Source organism: Leucoraja erinacea, chromosome 16 (genome assembly GCF_028641065.1).
Source record: "Leucoraja erinacea ecotype New England chromosome 16, Leri_hhj_1, whole genome shotgun sequence".
Taxonomy (NCBI): Eukaryota; Metazoa; Chordata; class Chondrichthyes; order Rajiformes; family Rajidae; genus Leucoraja; species Leucoraja erinaceus.
This window is the reverse complement of record NC_073392.1, coordinates 25,423,060-25,445,398: the sequence shown is the minus strand read 5'-3', so window position 1 is coordinate 25,445,398 and position 22,339 is coordinate 25,423,060. Positions and strand designations below refer to the sequence as shown.

Sequence of the window (22,339 nt, the reverse complement as noted above, 5' to 3'; positions counted from 1 at the left end):
GATTGGACACAAACCCTCCAATCGAATCAAGAAGGCGGGTTCTATGAAGAGTGACACCTGATACAACCAATGGGAGCAATGGATTGATAACTTGGCAACTGGTTTGATAACTGGTTTGAGATATTTGATTTGTACCTGTCCACTGAAGGTTCGCCCCGTTTGTTAAAATCTAGAATTAATATTTCAACAACTCGTGTGAAGGATATGAACGGAATCATTTTCCCGTTTAGAAGCGCAGTGTTGACAGGCAGCGTCCTCGCCGCCTGTCGTTGCTAAGGGCGGGGTCCTCGGCCGGCTGGCTGGCGCCATCTTGCCTCTTGCCAATGGGGGCGGAGATTGCGCTGCACAGCGGCGGCCTGTTGCGACCCTTTCGGAAGCATCCGTCTCCATCCGCCCCTCTCCACGCCATGAGGGCTTCTCTCTCCATCTCCGTCTTGCTGTGCGGCCTCTTGGCGTCGCTGCGGCCGGTCCATGGTGGCGAGTCGGCGCTGGTGAACGAGGATGTGCGGCGCTCCATCGACTTGGGCACCCACTTGGCCAAGATCACGGCCGAGTTGACGCTGGCCAACGGCGGGCCCTCGGCGACCTCCTCCTTCCTTCTGGCCCTGGAGCCCGCCCTGGAGAACCACCTGGCCTATATAGGAGTCACCGTAAGCCTTGTGCATTTGTCCGAATGTCGCTTAATTTAATTGTAAAAGTACAATTGCTCTCTGCAAAACATCTATGCTGCAGAATGTGCAAACTTTCTCTCATGCATTGTGTAAGGATTACTGAAATTAAACATTTGGCCAGTATATATCAAAGATCTTTGGTATATATTTTTAAATTGAGGCCAGGAAAGTTAAGCCCGGTTGAAGTGGTGCCCGGTCCGGGGTGGACAATGAATGACAGGAGTGGTGCAACTTCCGCGTTGGTGCAACTGGAGTATTTGACACGTATGCACAAAGCTCCAGTGCTTCACTGTGTTGGTTCAGGATGCATTTCCATTGCAAAGACATCTGATTCAACCCAGTTCCGTGCAACAACAAAAAAATGAATAAAAGATTAAAAAATATATATATATTCTGAGGAAGAAACACACAGTTGTAGTGCAGTTTGCTTTTAGAGTCTTCGAGTTCCAAGCCTAAAAATAGTCTGAAGAAGGGTCTCAACCCGAAATGTCTCCTTTTCTCCAGAGATGCTGTCTGACCCACTACAGCTTTTTGTCTACATATTTGGTTTAAACCAACATCTGTAGTTCCTACACAGCCTAAAATGTTTGTTCCTATCTCAGTTTGCCCCATATGTTGGCATATGGAATTATCCCTTTAAACCTTTCTCTATATGTGAGTGGCTTGATTATATTTGTGAATAGTATTATTTAATTGTGTAAAAGCTTAAGAGTGATATGGGCCAAACGTGGCAGGTGTAGAAAGGCATAGGGCTTATTTCTGTAGTCTATGACTATCTTTTAAACAATGTAATTGCATCTCTTACTTCTGGCAGCGCATTTTATATACCCACCGCCCACTTAGTGAAAAAATGAGCCACTCGTATACCCTTTAAATCGTCCCCCTCGTCTTAAACCTGTGCTCTCTAGTTTTAGCCTCCCCTACCCTGGCAAAGGACTATGGCTATCGACCTTGCCTCTATCGGGTGACCCCTCAGCTTCCTCACACCAGGGAGGACAAGCCCAGACTATTCAATCTCCCCGTGATGAAAGTTCCCAGTTCGGGTAACATCCCTGGGAATTTCCTTTGCACTCTCTCTAGTATAACCACGTGACTGTTTCTTCTTTGGCCATCCCTTGGTAATGGGTGGTTTGCCTCTACTCCTATTTTGTAGGCTCTGAGATGTCTAATGAGTCCAATGTGGGAAGGACAAGCTGGAATGGGTGTGTAGTTTGTCATGTACTGCTCTGCTGTTAAAGCAAGGCATGATATGTTCCCAAGCCTGGATTGGGGTTCGCATTACCATCCAGATTGTAGGAATGTTGCAAAATTTTGAGATTTTTAAAATCAAGCGTATAATTTATCCCATCAGATACAGTATAAAAAATAGCTTTACTTTGATACCTAATTCACTTTCATATCTTCAGTATTAAAAAAGTTATGGTCATTTTCATACTGGGAAATTAGCATCTTGTTCCCTATTGCTTTTCCATTGACTTAACACAAAAGCTGTGACCGAGGACAGTCAACTGACATAAAAACCCATAACTTTCTTAAAAATTAAGATAACTGAATGAAAATTTCAGTTATTATGGATTGAAGCGTTCAGAAACAAATATGAAACATCTTACTTGGATGACCTGAAATTAAAGCATATAATTAGTTAGTTACCTAATTGTAGCTAATTACAAAATTGACCATTGTGACGGAAATAGTGATAAACACCCAGATTGCCTTGCAAATTCAAAAATGTGATATTTTCAAGATCAGAACTTTAATATTATTGTATCATATGCTGTAAGTCCGTAACAGACAGCTAAAGAAATTACAATTTCTAGCAAAAGACCAAGTCTTTTTGGAGAAGATTAGTTGCTAGCTGGTACATTGGCATATCATAATCAGTAGCATCATCATACTCCTCAGGTTGTAACCAATAAGCAACTCTGTACACCTTATTTTTCCTCAACTTTTCAATTTTGGCATTGTAAACTACAAGTTTTTGCTCTTCATGCCCCGCGTGACATGCCTTTCTGCCCACTACTTTCCCATTCAGAATGTCCTATAGATCATCACATTTGGAGTAGTCCAAATTCGGATAATCTCTGCAAATGCTGTCTAAATCAGTCTCTTGCTAGGCATTTGGATTGACAATTTTGCATTTCTTCTTCGGAGACATCTGTTTAAAATGTAAAGATAAAAAAAACACTGAACAGCATTAACAGAAACAATTTATTATTTGCAGTTTTAGAAAAAAAGGTACAAACGATAAAGTTAAACGGTAAAACAAATAGTAAATACCCAACAAAAAATTCATACTCATCAGTTTCATCAAACCAATTCATCTAATCAATTCAACTAAATTCAATTACTAGATCTAAACATCTATCAATTTCTTAAGTACTAAACATTTTAAATATCCCAAGTATCCAAATAATAAACTGATCCCATTCACACAAGAATTCACAATATAACATAATTTTTAAATCTCATATCAAATCTCAAATTTGTCATCAATTTATATGCCATGTGGAAGGAATTTAATGTTTAATTCCCATAAATTAATCCAGAAACATCCACTCTCAAGATAATCAAAATCATTATTTTTTGCACAATACATCTGACTAAAACTGTACTATAGATGTTTAGTATGAAAATATTGATCATGGATAGACAATAACACAAAATATAGATGACTTAGATGTTCTTATGACATGATTGTGCAAAAAAAATAATGAATTTGATTATCTTGAGAGTGGATGTTTCTGGAATGTGATCGATTGGAATGTTGCAGTTGCCATAAATTTTAAGCCCATATCGGCAGGCAAGACATGGCGAATTCGTATGGGGGCCTAAATAACATTTTTCGCATCATAAGATTAAAATGAAGCCACACCAAAAAGCAAGATAACATGTTAAATAAACAACATACCTTTTGTTTTGTCCTGCACTTGCGGTCCATGAAGTTGAAGGCATTAGAAGTCATGTTTAACTTCAAACCAGCGATATTATCGTGGAGCAATTTTTTTTTTAAACGGAACGGAAGCGCAAACTATTTTTCATTAGCTAGCAGCCCGAGGAAATCCCCCTCCGACAAACAATCCAAACCTACATTTTAATCCCCCCCCCCCCATCGCCTCCGGAATCGCACGCACAGGCGGCAGCAGGCAGATCTGGAGCGCCACTGATGGTAGGTTTTGTAACAATGCTACAGATTGCTAAATGACCACTGAGTCATGGGCCAGCAGTTTTCAGATTTGGAACAGTTGCATTACGGGGGAGAGTTTTAGCCCATTCTTGATTTTATTTTCCTCTTCCAGCCTGGCAATCTCTTATACAGCTCAGAATAATGTCGGTTTTTTGAGTCTGGTGTCAGGCATGGAAGTGACATGCCATCCTCAACAACTCTCACTAACATCCACAGAAGCACCATAAAAATCATCCTTCATGATGCACCACTGCTTGGTTTGACAACAGCTCTGCCCAAGGCTGTAAGAAATTGCAGACAGTTGTGGATGTACCCCAATCCATCAAACACAGACTCCCCACCATTGATTCTGTTTACATTTAATGCTGCCTTGGAAGAGAAGCCAACACAATCAAGGACCCCTGTCATTTCATATGCTTACCTTTCTCATTTGGAAAAGGCTTGAAAGCACATACCACAGATTCAGGAACAGCATCTTCCCCACCATTATCAAACTTATGAAAGGTCCTCCCAAAAGCCCCGATCTTCCAACCTGCCCATTGTGGACATTGGATTTTATCCCTAGAACAGTTATGCTGCAATGCTAAAAAACTATTCTGCACTCTGGTATTTTTCTCTCAACACTATCTGTTGTACTTGTATTTAAGAGGGAACTGCAGATGCTGGAGAATCGAAGGTTACACAAAAAAAGCTGGAGAAACTATCAGCGGGTGCAGCAGCATCTATGGAGCGAAGGAAATAGGCAATGTTTCGGGCCGAAACCCTTCTTCAGACTGATCGGGGGCGGGGGTGGGTGGGGACAAGAAAGGGAAAAGGAGGAGTAGCCAGAAGGCTGGGGGATGGGAGGAGACAGCAGGGGGGCTGAGGAAGGGGAGGAGACAGCAAGGACTAACAAAATTGGGAGAATTCGATGTTCATGCCCCCGGGGTGCAGACTCCCCAAACGGAATATGAGGTGCTGTTCCCCAATGGCCACAGCGAGCAGCACCGGAAATTGGAGGAACAGCACCTCATATTCCGTTTGGGGAGTCTGCACCCCGGGGGCATGAACATCGAATTCTCCCAATTTTGTTAGTCCTTGCTGTCTCCTCCCCTTCCTCAGCCCCCCTGCTGTCTCCTCCCATCCCCCAGCCTTCTGGCTACTCCTCCTTTTCCCTTTCTTGTCCCCACCCACCCCCGCCCCCGATCAGTCTGAAGAAGGGTTCGGCCCGAAACGTTGCCTATTTCCTTCGCTCCATAGATGCTGCTGCACCCGCTGAGTTTCTCCAGCTTTTTTGTGTGTAACCTGTTGTACTTGTATATGGCTTGATTATATTCATGTATAGTAATATCTGATTTGATTGGATAACACGCAGACAAAAGTTTTTCATTGTATCCCAGTATACAACAATAAACCAGGTATTGATCTGGGAGAGGATACTGGCATTAGTACATTTAAGTGAAAGGATAGTCCTTCCACTAAATCATGTGGAAACACCATTGGTGGTATCCTTCTGCTGTCTGCAATTCAGAGGAGAGTGGGGATCAACTGAAGCCTTCATCTTGAAACATAGTCCTTAATTAACCATATGCCAATTCATTGAAGATGAAGAATTTCATCTTTGTCTCTCTTTGCTGCAAGGTGGCCACAGCAATCCACAATTTTTCGCCTTATATCTGTATTATCGGAGAGCAGAAGGAAATTTGGTAAAAACGTTTAACTTGCAGTAAGTCCCATTGTTGGCTTTAGTTTTAGATACAGCATGAAAACAGACCCTTCTGCCCACCTAGTCCATCTCGACTGTCGATCACTCATTCACACTAGTTCTCTTATCTCACTTTCTCATCCAGAGACCAATTAATCTACAAACCCAATCTGCAGTCTGATGAAGGGTCATCCGTCCATGTTCTCTAGTGATGCCGCCTGAGTTAATCCAGCACTTTGTCTTTTTTCAAACTTGCAAACCCAGATGTCTTTGGGATGTGGGACAAAACTAATGTAGTCACCGGGAGAATGTGGAAACTCACGCAGACAGTACCCGAGGTCAAAATTGAACCCAGTGTCAGGGTCACCAGTGCTGTGATGCAGCAGCTCTATCAGCTGTGCCACCCCACTTTTATGCTTCAGTGCATTAATCCACTTAAAATTTTGTTAATTGAGCGGCACAGTGGTGCAACGGTAGAGTTACTGCCTTACAGTGCCAGGTGCAGTCTGTATGGAGTTTGTATGTTCTTCCTGTGACCATGTGGGTTTTTGCTGGGTGCTCCGGCTTCCTCCCACGTTCCAAAAATCTGTAGGTTGCAGGTTTTAATTAACTTCGATAAAAATTATAAATCGTCCCACGAGTAGGATGGTGCCAGTGTACGAGGTGATCACTGGTCGGGGCGGACTTTGTGGGCCGAAGGGCCTATTTCCACATGTATCTCTAAATTCTAAATGGCGAAGACTTTGTGCATGACCTCCCAGTTGCAAGTGCCATCTGCAAATTGTATTGACTGATAAGGTTAGAGTGATCTTAGTTCTGGTCACAGCAACTGAACTGCTTTTAATTTGCTCGACTACAACAGGAAGTTTATTGGAGGTGAGATGCAAAGTTACAGCAAGAAAGAATGATATTTTTTTGTCATTGGGGCAGTGATGCAGCCTTGTTTGACACAGGTCTTCACTGAGGTTGTTTCTGTTGGTTGGAATCGTGCCATTGTGAACAAATTCTAAAAATGGAGATGGATTTCTGTGTGTAGCCAAATTTGAGGGAGGAAAGGAGGGGGCAGGAATCGGTTGTTCACAGCTCCACAATTAGAGTCCAACGCTGTAGTGAGATCTAATGTTACACCGAAGATAGACACACAAAGCTGGAGTAACTCGGCATCTCTGGAGAGAAGGAATGTGTGATGTTTAGGGTAGCGACCCTTCTTCAGACAAGGGAAACGAGAGATATAGACGGTGATGTGGAGAGATAAAGAACAATGAATGAAGGACATGCAAAAAAGTAATGATGATAAAGGAAAAAGGCCATTGTTGGGTGAAAATTAGAAAGTGCAACTTGGGTGGGATAGAGAGAGAGAGAGGGGGAATGCTGGGGCTGCCTGAAGTGTGAGAAATCAATATTCATATCACTGGGCTGTAAGCTGCCCAAGTGCAATATAAGATGCTGTTCCTCCAATTTGTGTTTAGCCTCACTCTGACAATGGAGGAGACCTAGGGCAGACAAGTCTGTGTTGGAATGGGAAGGAGAATTAAAGTGTCCAGCAACTGGGAGATCAGGTAGGTTCAGGCGGGCTGAGTGAAGTTGTTCCGCGAAGCGTTTGCGCAGTCTGCGTTTGGTCTCACCGATGTATAAGAGTCCCCATCTTGAACAATGGATACAGTATATGAGGTTGGAGGAGGTGCGAGTGAACGGACAGAAATGCCTAACCTGAAAGGACAGTCGAGGGAGGAGGTATCTGGACAGGTGTTGCATCTTCTGCAGTTGCAGGAGAAGATACCTGGGCAAGGCTCTCACTTAACTTTTTTTCTCTGTTGCTAGTCGGGCAACCTAGGTAGCTTTTTAGGTTGCCAAATGACAGTTTAGGTGGTCATCTAAGACTGCTTGCATGATGCGTGCAATAATGTGCTCAGACGAAGTGTGTAGTTACCAGTCGGAATTATGCTCAATGAAGCATTCACATATTATTTCTGCTTCAAATAAAGTCACAAACTAAACATATTCACCAATCGACATGATATATACCACAATGACGTGAAGCAAAATTATAATACAGTATCTCAACTTTTTTTACATGTTGCAATGAATGCAATTTCTATTATTTCTTTCAACTTCCAAACAAAAATATGGTTGGATTACTCAGCGTATGATCAACCTCGGTGAGACCAATCGCAGGCTTGGCGATTGCTTTACACAACACCACCACTTAGTTTGCAATAACCAACCTGATCTCCCAGTGGCTCAGCACTTCAACTCCCCCTCCCATTCCGAATCTGACTTTTCTGACCTGGGCCTCCTCCATGGCCAAAGTGAGCCCTATGCCAAATTGGAGGAGCAGCACCTCATATTTCGCTTGGGCAGTTTACACCCCAGCGGTGGTGAAGTCAATGTTCATAATTTCAGGTAGTCCCTGCTTTCTCCTCCCCTTCCCAGCTCTCCCTCAACCCGCAACTTCCTTTCTACTTTCCGCCACCCCCCCCCCTCACATCAGACTGCAGAAGGGTCTCGACCCAAAACGTTGCCTATTTCCTTTGCTCCATAGATGCTGCCTCACCCGCTGAGTTTCTCCAGCATTTTTGTCTACCCATTCACACAAATTCTGTTATCCCACTTTGCTCACCCACTCCCTACGCATTAGGGGCAATTTTACAGATACAAGTTAACCTATAGAGCCAATGCGTCTTTGGGATGTGGGAGGAAACCCACACGCTTGCAGGGAGAATGTGCAAATTCAACAGACAGTGCCTGAGGACAGGATCGAACACAGGTCTCTGGTGTGTGAGGCAGCAAGTCTACCAGCTGTGCCACTATAATTTGTTTTTCAACGCACCAAAAATTATGCGTTGATAACATTGGTTACTAAAAATAAGAATCTATCCATTTTCAGTCTTAAATCTCTAAGTGATGCTATGTCCCCCTTTACAGCTACTGTATGTTTTAATTCAGTTCAAGACTATGGGGCAGTACATTGGCCATAAAGTTGCTGCCTAAAAGTGCCAGAGACCCGGAATTGATCCTGAATATGGGTGCTGTCTGTATGGAGTTTGCTCCTTTTCCCTTTGATCGCATGGGTTTTCTCTGGGTGCTCTTCCACATTCCAAAGGTGTGCAGGAACCTTTTTCAGACCCAACCCAAAACATAATATGGTTCTTTTGTCTAGAGATTCTGTCTGACCTGTTGAGTTACTCCAGCTTTTTGTGTCTATCTTCAGTTTAAACCAGCATCTGCAGTTCCTTCCTACACACGATACTATATGATAGAACTTTATTAATCCCAGGAGGGAAATTGTGTGTGTGGGTATATATATTACACACACATTTTTATAGTTATATATTCATATATAAATATACACTTTTGTTTTCTCATTTATAACATTGTTTACATAGTACTAATTTTACATATTCTGGTGTTCTGTTGCAGGTAAGGATTTCATTGTTCTGACTGGTATGTGAGAGAATAAAGCACTCTTGACTTACATCGCTAATGTGTGGGATAGAACTAGTGTACGGGTGATCAGTGGTCGGTGTGGGCCGAAGGGCCTGTTTCCACGCTGTATCTTCAATTAAACTAAAAACACTAAAACCAGATGGAGTCTAAAGAAGGGTCTCTACCCGAAACGTCACCCAATTTCTTCTTTACAGAGATGCTGGCTGCTCTATGGAGTTCCCCCGCACAATTAAAGCATGGAATAGTCTTCACCCTACCATAGTTACCCAACCAGACGCAACTAAATTTAAGGTAGCTCTTTTTTCCCCAAGAACCCTTTTTTGCTTAAAGAGTCAAGAGAGTTTTATTGTCATGTGTCCCAGATAGGACAATGAAATTCTTGCTTGCTGCAGCACAACAGAATATCTAAACATAATCAGAACAGGACGTAAAAGTTCAGTGTGTTTATATACCATCGACCATATATATATATACACAATAAATAAACAGATAAAGTGCAATAGGCTGTTATTGTTCAGAGTTTGGAGTTTGGTGATGGACACTCCACTACCTCCAGTTTAAATTCCATTTGAAATATTTTTGGAGGACCAGGAAACCAAGAAGCAAGAGTAACTCCAGGGAGTTACTATATGATAGAACTTTATTAACTCCAGTAACTACAGGGAGTTACTCCAGCTCCACGGAGTGATTCTGCGTTGGTTTTCAGCGGTCACGGCGACCAGACAGCAATGGCGGTCAGATCTCCCACAATGCAAAGAGGGAGATAAAGTGCCCGGTGCTGACCAGTTGCCGTGGCAGTGCGCACATGCAGGGCGGCCGATGAGGTGCTGGCCGTGGTTGTGCGCATGTGCAGGGGGAGGATGTGCTGGCTGTGGCAGTGCGCATGTGCAAGGCGGCTGGCTGTGCCGGTGGATGAAGAGCGAGTGGAGACCCGGCGGCCTGGATACGGATGGCGGGCAGAGATGGAGAGTGACAGAGAGAGAGTTAGAGAGGGGGGGCCAGTTCAGAGTTGAACGATAGGTGTCCCGGGTGCTTGCCAAGTCGGGCAAAATGACACAACTTTTAGGTTGCCCGGCAGGAAGTTAAGTGGCCATTGCCACCCGGGTAACCATTAATTTCGAGCCCTGCTGTGAGATCAAGAAAGGGGAGGAGGGTGGCGGAGATGGTCCAAGTAAATTTGAGTGCAGGATGAAAATTGGTAGTGAAGTTGGAGTCCATGCGCTCTGCATGGGTGCAGGAAGTAGCACCAATGCAGTCATCAATGTAACGGAGATAGAGTTTGGGGATACAGCCAGGTACAGAGATTGTTCAAAGTACCCTACAAAGAATGTTACACACTCTGACAAAGGAATTGTGATGTATCTCAGGGTCAGGATAGTGACAAGAAGCCTACAAGTAACTTTTCATTTTATGCAGAGCTGTGTATTTTTTTCAGTAAACACAATCTTATCTTCTTATTGAAACGTTTTATAACTAGTCTGGAAGCCTGCCAATACATGAATTGAAATTAGTGTTGTTAGAAGCACATTGCCTGGCTGATTTAATATGAAATTATAATAACCTAAATATGCTATCTTCACCTTCCAGGCCCTTATTATCAAGTATATAAAATTATGAGAGGTATAGATAGGGTGGACTGTCAGAACCTTTTTCCCAGGGTGGAAATGGGGATCATAGCTATAAGATGAGAGGGGGAAAGTTTAATGAAGATGTGCAGGGCAAGTTTTTTTACAGAGCCCGGTGGGGGCCTGGAATGCATTGCCAGAGGAGGTGGTGGAGGCAGAAACGATAGTGGCATTTAAGAGGCATTTGGATAGGTATGCTGGGAATAGAAGAATATGAATTATGTGCAGCTAGATAAGAGATGGTCTTGGCATCATGTTTAGCACAGATTGTGGGCTGAAGAGCCTATTCCTGTGTTGTACTGTTCGTGTTCTATGTTTGACAGAGCTGCTGAAGAGATTTATCCAAATTTATCCAGACTAATGATCTCTTGGGAGCTTTCTAAACTCTGCTGCCATTATCCATGTCCTGTTGTCCCATCACACCTGCCTAGCTGGCCTAATTCAATGATACCCTGTTCTACCTTGTTCCAAAAGGTTATCTATGATTTCAAATCCTGAAATGGTCTTGCTCTTCCCTAAAACTGAGAATTCTGGCCTCTTGCATATTCCAGACTTTCATCACTGCAGAATAGGTAAATATCTCTACAAATGTCCAACAGACAATCACCACCCCCCAACTCCCCCTCTATTCCTTCCTCTAGCTTCACAATTTGCAACACTTCAACCCTTAATCTCAAACCTGTGGCTTTTGTCCAACCATCTGTCTATCAAACCCCAACCACCCACTCTTTTACCTGTATCAAACTTTTTCCTGCCGCTCCTCTTAACCCTGCCGCCCACAATCAGTCTGGGGAACGGCCCTGACCGGAAACGCCACCTATCCATGCTGCCTGACCCACTGAGGTACTCCAGCACTTTGTGTCTTTATTTATAAACCAGAATCTGCAGTTCATTGTTTCGAAGATATGGAGTTCCCTACTATAGACCCGTCTCACTTTTTGACCATTGGCATGGGAGGACAATTGTCAAGTCATAGATTCCCCTTATGAAATGACTTGCGATTTTATAATAAAGAGTATTATATGAATGAGGTTTTTAATACTGGCTTGACAAAGTATTTGTTTATTGGCTGAGGTCACAGACAAGTCTGAAGGCTTCTCCTTTAGAACATAGAACGGTACAGCACAGAAACGGGCCCTTCGGCCCACAATGCTTGTGCCGAACATGATGATCGTCTGAAGAAGGGTTTCGGCCCGAAACGTTGCCTATTTCCTTCGCTCCATAGATGCTGCTGCACCCGCTGAGTTTCTCCAGCTTTTCTGTGTAACCTTCGATTCTCCAGCATCTGCAGTTCCCTCTTTAACATGATGCTAAGTTTAACTGATCTCATTTGTCAGAACATGATTCATTCCCTGCACTTCCATATGTCTACCTAAAAGCCTCTTTAAAGCCTTTATCGTATCTGCCTCCACCACCACCCCTGGCAGCGTGTTTCAGGCCCCCACTAGTTTCTGTGTAAAAGAAAACATGCCCCGCGCATCTCCATTAAGCTTCCCCCCTCTTACCTTACAACTATGCCCTCTAATGTAAGCAAAAGTATGCGTTACAATGTGCATGGTCAAAGCTAGTGCTGCTTGTTCTCGGAGTTCAGTGCTGGATTTCGACTGAGAGTTTAAACCAGGGGTCGGCATAGGGACCGGGACGCATGTCTGTGAGCGGATGGCGGGCCACATCTATCAAATCACGTGTTCACAGAAGGTAGACAAAAATGCTGGAGAAACTCAGTGGGTGAGGCAGCCTCATGCAATCCTTGCATCTCACCCGCTGAGCTTCTCCAGCATTTTTGTCTATCATCGATTTTTCCGGCATCTGCAGTCTTAAATGGGTTCACAGAAGGTGCGCGGCCATGCCAGCAGCTTTGCGCAGGATGCGGTACAGCCAGAGCTCGTCCGCGGTCGGGGCGGGCGCTCGGGGCGGGCCGGATGATTACAGGGGAAAATCTGTCTGCGGGCCGGGTGATTTCGGGTTACAGGCCGCATTCGGGCCGTAGGTTGCTGACCCCTGGTTTAAACCAATGCCTCTTCTGCCCTTGCATATACAAAATCCAGTGGCATTATTTTAATAAGATTTCATTATCGGCATTTACCCATACAGTGATAGGGGTCAGATATTAATATTTATCTTGGATGCATTTGGTTACTGGGCGCAAGCAAAACCTGAACCGTTCTTTCAGTCTTCAGTGTCTCAAGTATTTGAGTTCTCCTTTTCTGCCTCCAGTCTGGGTGAGGGTGGTAGACATGGTGTGAGTATTCAGATATTTTCCTTCCTTACTATGGTGTTGGGCAATTCTTTTACTTATTCATGTAATGAGGATATGGTTGGCAAGACTATCATATAATTGATTAACATTTTATCGGGATGCATCACAATATAGTTCAGGGACAGCTCCATCTAAGACCGCAAGAAATTGCACAGAATTGTGGACACAGCCCAAACCATCACACAAACTAACTTCCCTTACATTGACTCCATCTACAGTTCACGCTGCTTCGCCAAGACTGGCAGCATAATCAAAGACCAGTCTCGACCCGGTCACTCCCTCTTCTCTCCTCTCCCCTCCCATCGGGCAAAAGGTATAGAAGTGTGATATTGCACACCTCCAGATTCAGGGAGTTTCTTCCCAGCTGTAATTGGGCAACAGAACCATCCTATCACAACAATTGGAGAGCAGTCCTGAGTTACCATCTACCTCATTGGCGACCCTCAAACTATCTATAACTGGACTTTATCTTGCACTATTTATTCCCTTTTTCATGTATCTGTACACTGTGAACGGATTGATTGTAGTCATATATAGTCTTTCCTCTAACTGGATAGCATGCAACAAAAAAGCTTTTCACTACCTCGGTACACATGACAACAATAGACTAAAATAAATAGGAGAATTTATAAAACCATTAAGAATTCCAGGATTGATACCAATCTATAAAACTGCATTTAAGTGCAGCAAAGGTGTAATTATTATCAGTAATCTTTAATGATGCACAACATAGGAATAAAACTGCTTCATTGCAAGTTGTGGAACTTCTTTGCAAACCTGATTGTGCACCTAGGTACAGTGACATTTCTTTTTGCATACCATTCAGTAAAAATTTTGCTATACATAGGCACAATCTTACTTAAGTATAAAAGTGTAAGAATAAAGTGGTGGAAAATCATTTGTCACTGCAAGTGCATTACACCGAGACAGTACACAGGATTTCCAGTGCCATTGTGTATGATATGGGTCCATTATTATTAAAATTATTTATCTTAACTTGGCTTTAAATCCTCGTTGTCCTTGCAGCAGCCTTGGGTCAGAGTTACACGGCTAGCCTGGCGATGTTGTCGCTCTGTGCTGCTGCAGACAATGTCCAATCCATTTCCTCGGTCTCTTGGAGCGATGTCTGATCCACTCGAGCCCCAGGATGCTGCAGGGTCTCTAGTGGCCATGATGTCTGTCAGTGTTATATTTCCCTCTGCGCCTTTCCTATGCAGATACTTGTTCAAATGTCTTTAGACATAGAGTTCCAAAGTTTGCATCGTGTAACAGTCCAGGCAAGTTTCCATAGTATATCTTGGAGTGAGTGGGATCCCAGTCATGCAGTTACTTGGTTCTGTATGAGGTGGAGCTGTTTACACGTTTTCCACTATTTTATTGTTTTTTTCTAATAATACCAGGCTTGAGAATTGTGGAATCGGTTGGTGGGGGGGGGGAATTAAGTTGTGGGGAATGTGGTGGTGAGTACGTTCCTCTTATCCTGATGTGTTAATGACACCTTGGTATGAGGCAGGCTTCCGCAGGTCGGGGAGAACGAGATAATATCCAGAGCTGAGGCACAGTGGTCACCATGAGCTTCACTCCGGAAGGCACCATGACATGAAGGGAACTGTGATAAAAATGAACCTGACTAGGATGTGAAAGCAGAGAGATTAATGATTAAACTGTCACAATACTTTAATAAGCTGTGGCTTCAATATGTGAAGAGGGGGTGCAAAAACAGTGTGTGAAACTTCCAGCAAGGCTCTGGTCGTGTTTAGTTTTCGAGGGTAAATGAGACGGGAGTTGAGGGTGATTGGTTTGTCAGAGGCAGTTACACCATTCATTCCACATACCACGCCTTTAATGGTTAACAAATATTCAGCATCCAAAATACCAGGGTTTGCCAGGGGTGAGCAGAGCGAGACGTACACACCAAGTGTGTGTGAAACAGGTCGGGCAGAATGACAGGACTAGCTGAAGGGGCTGAATGGCCTCTTCCTGCTCACTGGTTCTTGTTAATGGATGCAAAAACGGTGTGTGAATCTTCCAGCAAGGCCCAGGTCATGTTTAGTTTTCTGTCTGAGGTTGGTTCATTAATTACAATCATAACATCCATTGCACATGAGGCATTTTTTTTTATGTTTCAGTGTTTGATGTGATACAGTTGCCTTGTAGATGCAGACTGAGTGAGTGCTGCAGACTAGCTGTGATTTAACCATATTATCACATGGACTTGCTGGGCTTCTGATGGGAGCGTGGCCAGGAGCGGCAATGCGGTGATTACAGGCACTGCTGGTGGTTTCAGATGATAAGCTGAGACTACCTGAGCCAGGAAGCTTTACAATTGTAAAACACAAAGTGCTGGAGGAATTCAGCAGGTCAGGAATGAACTGAAACCACTAAAACTTTGCAGGGTTCAATACTGAATGCAAGTGGAAAATACTACTTGGGAGAACACAATAAACAACATTACATTCCACAGATAAATGGTTGCAATTCCAGATTACCTCACCTAGCTAAAAATGTGGAAATAGCAATAAATTCTCATACTTAAACAGAATCTATATTTGACATTCAATTTTCCAATGCAAATGAGTAGCAGTTTTGTACTGTCCAGTCAATGTTCACAAACATGGACTAGGACTTTTCTCATGCACAACACAAAGTGCTGGCGGAACTCGTGGGTTAGGCAGCATCTGTGGAGGGAATGGACGAGTGACATTTCACGTCGGGACTCTTCATTTGAACTCTGATTCTCTTTTTTCTCTGTGACTTCATAACCATGAATCCTCCACAATTTCTCACTCTCCCTTTCAAACTGTTGTGGGTCTGTCCCACTTAGGCGACTGCAGGAGACTATGCAGTCGCCACATGTTCGCGGGGAGTCGCCTTCATAGTTGCGAGGAGCTCCCGCATTCTGGGAACTAGTCGCGGCCTCATTATGGTCGCTGCAAATTTTTCAACATGTTGAAAAATTAGCGGCGACTAGAATGAAGCTGCCGTGGAGAGCAGCGAGAATTCTCGTGCCATAGGTGGGTCGCCAGGAGGTCCTAATGGGTTGCCAGGAGGTCGAAGGTTCTCGTTGTCTGGAGCCGGTGCTGACTGGTGAATTTCATTGGCTCGTTGGGGGGAAAAAAGGTAAGCAGTAGTTTTCAGAACCAAGGATAACCGACCAGTAATGTTAAATGTCCGCCGAGCTTCACAGCCGTGTATCTCTGGCTTCTTAAAGGTTGTGTCCACTCCTTCTCCCCCTTATCCCCCCCCTCTCCTTTCCATATACTGTGCTTTAGCCGTCTAAATTACAGCACCAACCTTCCTGTTCATCGCGGTGTGTGCCTGTAACACCTTGGCTTTGCACCGTGTGAATGTTTTAGACAGTGCTCCCCCCGCCTGCATAACAGGCTGGTGAAGGAAGCGATGTGTTCGTGTGTGTGTGTTCCAATCTGACAGTCGCTGTTCCACTTGTCAGTTTTTCAGGCGACTATCGGCAACTTGACAGTCGCCGGCAGTCCGTTGAAAAATCGCCTAAGTGGGACAGGCCCATTACGTAACTGAAAGCAAAGAGCGGTTGTCTATTATGACAGGTCCTTTTCTTGGATGTTAGAAGGTTGTGGTTTCAATGCCATTTCTGAGTCAATAGACAATAGTTGCAGGAGTAGGCCCTTCGAGCCAGCACCACCATTCAATGTGATCATGGCTGATCATCCACAATCAGTACCCAGTTCCTGCCTTCGCCGCTATCTTTAAGAGCCCTATCTAGCTCTCTCTTGAAAGTATCCAGAGAACCGGCCTCTGAGGCAGAGAATTCCACAGACTCACAACTCTCTGTGTGAAAAAGTGTTTCCTCATCTCTGCTCTAAATGGCTTATCCCTTATTCTTAAACTGTGGCCCTGGTTCTGGACTCTCCCAACTTCTGGAACATGGTTCCTGCCTCTAGTGGGTCCAAACCCTTAATAATCTTATATGTTTCAATAAGATCCCTCTCATCCTTCTAAATTCCAGAGTATATAAGCCCAGACGCTCCATTCTCTCAGCATATGACAGTCCCGCCATCCCGGGAATTAACCTTGTGAACCTATGCTGCACTCCCTCAATAGCAAGAATGTCCTTCCTCAAATTCGGAGACCAAAGCTGCACACAATACTCCAGGCGTGGTCTCACTAGGGCCCTGTACAACTACAGAAGGGCCTCTTTGCTCATATACTCAACTCCTCTTGTAATGAAGGCCAACATGCCATTCGTTTTCTTCACTGCCTGCTGTGCCTGCATGCTTACTTTCACTGACTGATGAATAAGGACCCCCCCAGATCCTGTTGTACTTCCCCTTTTCCCAATTGACACCATTTAGATAATAATCTGCCTTCCTGTTTTTGCCACCAAAGTGGGTAACCTCACATTTATCCACATTAAACTGCATCTGCCCACTCACCCAACCTGTCCAAGTCACCCTGCATTCTCATAGCATCCTCCTCACAGTTCACACTGCCACCCAACTTTGTGTCATCTGTAAATTTGCTAATGTTACTTTGAATCCCTTCATCTAAATCATTGATGTATATTGTAAATAGCTGCGGTCCCAGCACGGAGCCTTGTGGTTCCCCACTAGCCTGCCATTCTGAAAGGGACCCGTTAATCCCTACTCTTTGTTTCCTGTCTGCCAACCAATTTTCTATCCATGTCAGCACACTACCCCCAATACCATGTGCCCTAACTTTGCAACTAATCTCCTATGTGGGACCTTATCAAATGCTTTCTGAAAGTCCAGGTACACCACGTCCACTCGCTCTCCATTGTCCAATTTCCAAGTTACATCCTCAAAAAAATTCCAGAAGATTAGTCGAGCATGATTTCGCCTTCGTAAATCTGACTCGCACTGGTCCTGTTACTGCTATCCAAATGTGCTGCTCTTTCATATTTTATGATTGATTCCAGCATCTTCCCCACCACCGATGTCAGGATAACTGGTCTATAATTCCCTGTGATTCTCTCTCCCGCCTTTCTTAACAAGTGGGATAACGTTAGCTACCCTCCAATCCACAGGAACTGATCCCGAGTCTATAGAACATTGGAAAATGATCACCAATGCATCCACGATTTTTAGAGCCACTTCCTCAAGTACCCTGGGATGCAGACCATCAGGCCCTGGGGAATTATCAGCCTTCAGTCCCATCACCATTTCCTGCCTAATGTGGATTTCCTTAAGATCCTCTGGCCACTCTTACATCAGGAAGATTGTTTGTGTCCTCAGTGAAGACTGATCCAAAGTACCTGTTCAACTCATCTGCCATTTCCTTGTTCCTCATAATAAATTCACCATTTTCAGTCTTCAAGAGTCCAACTTTGGTCTTAACTAATTATTTCCTCTTCATATACCTAAATAAACTTTTACTATCCTCCTTTATATTCTTGGCTAGCTTACCTTCATACCTCATCTTTTCTCCCCATATTGCCATTTTAGTTATCTTCTGTTGCTCTTTAAACGTTACCCAATCCTCTGGCTTTCTGCTCATCTTTGCTATGTTGCACTTCTCTTTTATTTTTATACTGTCTTTGACTTCCCTTGTCAGCCACGGTCGCCCCTTACTCCCCTTGGAATCTTTCTTCCTCTTTGAAATGAACTGATCCTGCACCTTTTGTATTATTCCCAGAAATATCTGCCATTGTTGTTCCACTGTCATCCCTGCTAGGGTATCTTTCCAGTCAACTTTGGCCAGCTCCTCCCTCATGGCTCCATAGTCCCCTTTGTTCAACTGCAATACTGACACCTCCGATTTACCCTTCTCCCTCTCAAATTGTAGATTAGAACGTATCATATTATGGTCACTACCTCCTAATGGCTCCTTAACCTCAAGTTCCCTTATCAAATCCGGTTCATTGCACAACACTAAATCCAGAATTGCCTTCTCCCTGGTAGGCTCCAGTACAAGTTGCTCTAAGAATCCATCATGGAGGCACTCCACAAACTCCCTTTCTTGGGGTCCAGTACCAACCTGATTTCCCCAGTCTACCTGCATGTTGAAATCTCCCATAACAACCATAGCATTACCTTTACTACATGCCAATTTTAACTCCTGATTCAACTTGCACCTTACATCCAGGCTACTTTTTGGGGGCCTGTAGATAGGTCCCATTAAGGTATTTTTACCCGTACAATTCCTTAGTTCTATCCATACTGACTCCACATCTTAAGTTTCAATGTCACCCCTCGCAAGGGACTGAATTTCATTCCTCGCCAACAGAGCTACCCCACCTTCTCTGCCCACCTGTCTGTCTTTTCAATATGATGTATACCCTTGAATATTCAGTTCCCAGCCCTGGCCCTCTTGCAGCCATGTCTCTGTAATTCCCACAACATCATACTTGCCAATTTCTAACTGAGCCTCAAGCTCGTCCACTTTATTTCTTATACTTCGCGCATTCATATACAACACTTTGACTTCGGTATTCACCTCCCCTCTCGCTCCGGTCCCTATTGGCTCTGACCTTACTCTCTCATCCCTTCTTGAACTTTCCTTCCCATTAATTTGGGAGTCTTTTGTAACTTTTCCTGTACTCACTTCCCCTTTAACTCCATCTTTATACTCCCAATTTGTCAATCCCTCCCCCCCACTATTTAGTTTAAATCCACACGCGTAGCCCTAGAAAACCTGCCTGCCAGATCGTTGGTCCCCCTCCTATTAAGGTGTAACCTGTCCCTTTTGGACAGGTCACCCCTACCCCAGGAGACCCCAGTGGTCTATAAAGCTAAATCATTGCTCCCTGCACCAGCCCCCCAGCCACACATTCAGATCCCCTATCTCCCTGTTCCTGCCCTCACTAGCACGAGGTACTGAAAGCAATCCAGAGATAACCACCCTAGAAGTCCTGCTTTTCAGTCTTCTTCCTAACTCTAGATATTCGTGTTGCAGAACCTCCTTCCTCTTCTTCCTGATGTTGTTTGTGCCCACGTGCACAACTACTGCCGATTGTTCACCTTCCCTCTCGAGGATGTTCTGAAGTCAGTCTGCGATATCTTTAATCCTGGCACCAGGGAGGCAACAGACCATCCTCGAGTCTCGGCTGCCGCCACAGAATCTCCAGTCCATACCTCGGACAATGGAGTTAGCCACCACTATAGCTCTGCCCGACGTCGGTCCCGCCGGTCTTGTCATCTAGGCTGCCACTTGTGTTCTGCAGAACCTGAGGTGAAGTACATAAAATCTAGGTTTGCTGAGGTCAGCGATATCTCCAGGCATAATAGTTTAGTTCTCTTTGATGAACGGTGTTCCGCTGCTGGACTGAATACAGAAAACCAGTGATTGCCATCCAATGCCTTTCGGTATGACCTTTACGTGGACAGGTTGGGTTAGGACTGTTTGTTTATTGGGCTGACAAAACCAGCAACAACTGATGTGGTCAGTATTTTCAGGGCAATGTGTTATTTGTCATGTCCAGTGCAGTGAAACTGAGTGGGAGCATCCAATATCAGGGAGAGGGTTAGATCATTAACATAACGGAACTGCATTGCTGCTACATTTTTCTTTTTGCTTTTTTCATGTCAATTTGTTTTGAGCTCAGAGATCTGGGATGCATGTGTTTTGATTATATTGCCTCATTTGGCTTCAAATAATTGAACCGTATTTCCCTTTCTGATCTAGTTAAAAAATAACGATGAAGAAGAATCCTCATTGAATCTGGAAGAGACTGTGGTCAGAGGGCAGAGGTAACTGATTTATTCTTGCTTGGAAATTCCACTGTACAATAGTTCGTAGACTTGCTCTTTCTCCAACAGTAGGGATGGATTTGGTTATCAATTTCACTGCAACTAATGTTCCCGTCTTCCTACTGTTCTTCCACGCGCCATGAGTGAATTCATGCAATTGTTACTGTTTCTCCAAATACCATTTTATCATCTAAAATTCCAGATTCCCAGTGATCTGCTTCCTATACAAAATTGGAAAAGCTGTACACTAACTTTCTAAATTCTGGAAACAATGCAAGTGTGATAAAGGGCAGTTGGTTCTATTGCTGATGGGATTTGCAAGGCTCTGGCCAATGGGTTGTTATGCATGAAAACTGACCTTTCGGCCCAACTTACCCATGCTGACCAAAATGCCCAATCTACACTTGTCCCACCTGCCTGCATTTGGCCCATATCCAACATGTTGTTAGGGAAGGGTATCTAGGGATGTAAAGGTGGCTAAATGGATTGAATTGCACAACAACCAAAGGAGAGTAAACCTAGCACTGAATAGCATTGCTTAGTTCTGATTCTTGTTGTTTCCCATCAGCTGTGCTTTTCCTTGATTATTCCCCAGCGTGCAGTGCCTGAATGAAAGTGAGTGTGGCCAACTGTAAAATTCCCAACTGCACGTTACATGGAACATAGAACAGTACAGCACAGGAACAAGCCCTTCAGCCCACAATGTATGTGCCGAACATAATGCCAATTTAAACTAATCTCTACCTGCACATGATCCATATCCATATGCCCATCCAAAAGCTTCTTAAACACTATTATCACATCTGCCTCCACCACCACCCCTGGCAGCAAATTCCAGAAATTCACCACTCTGTGTAAGCAAAAATTTACACCACACATCTCCTTCCAACTTTGCGCCTTTCACCTTCTAGTCTGTGACATTCCTCCCTGACTAACCCATATCTGGCCCTCATAAGTTTATAGGTCCCTGCTCCAGACAATATAAAACAATATGCTTGCACGGTTAGGCAGCTTTGCCTGAAGACACACTGGTTCTGAGAATGTTCTGTCGTTTGGAAGTCATCCTTGGGCGGGTGGCATGTTAGGTTGTCCGGTCGGCATTGAGTATTTTGGGACGAATGCTTTCACATGTGAACATTGGTTTTCTGGAGCCCGATCATCATCATATTTCCATTTCCAGTGGCAGGTTCTTCAACGTGAGGTTGGCATCGAGCCTCGCAGCTGGTGCCAAGGTGAAGCTGGCCATCGAAACCACCTTCACTCACGTGCTGCGGCCCTTCCCAACACACATCGCCCAGGCCGAGAAGCAGTATGTGGTGTTTGAGGGCAGCCACTACTTCTACTCGCCTTACCCCACCAAGAGCCAGACCACCCGGGTCAAGCTTGCCTCCAAGAACATTGAAAGCTACACCAAGCTTGGCAACCCCAGCAAATCCGAGGACTCCATCGATTACGGGCCATTCAAGGACGTTGCTGCCTACAGCCAGGTGACAGTAGCCACGGGTTTTTATCTTGCGTTCCCCTCCATTCCCCGGCCACCTTCGGCAAACCTTCCGTGCCTCTCATTTCAATGGATGCCCTGTGTCCAGAAAGGGACGATGGAACTGCCTGTACGTCTCCAGCTTGGGTGGCATTCGTACTACCCCTCCCCACATTCAGAGAACTGCGCAGCACAGGAACAGGCACTTCAGCCCACAATATCTGTGCTCAAAATGATGTTGTTAAATTGCTCTTCTCTTCCTGTGCATGATTCCTTATCCCTCTATTCCCTGCACATCCACGT

General features: G+C 44.4%; 1 protein-coding gene across 1 annotated transcript in view; it reads left to right on the top strand.

The window, feature by feature from the left end:
• The first annotated feature begins 289 nt into the window (after positions 1-289).
• The window catches only part of rpn1 (ribophorin I), a 32,518-nt gene continuing 10,468 nt past the window's right edge, over positions 290-22,339 (top strand). The window contains exons 1-3 of the mRNA XM_055647955.1: positions 290-650; positions 20,492-20,556; positions 21,737-22,043. Of these exons, the coding sequence (XP_055503930.1) occupies positions 324-650; positions 20,492-20,556; positions 21,737-22,043 (699 nt within the window). The 5' untranslated portion in view covers positions 290-323. The remainder of the gene's footprint in view (positions 651-20,491; positions 20,557-21,736; positions 22,044-22,339) is intronic.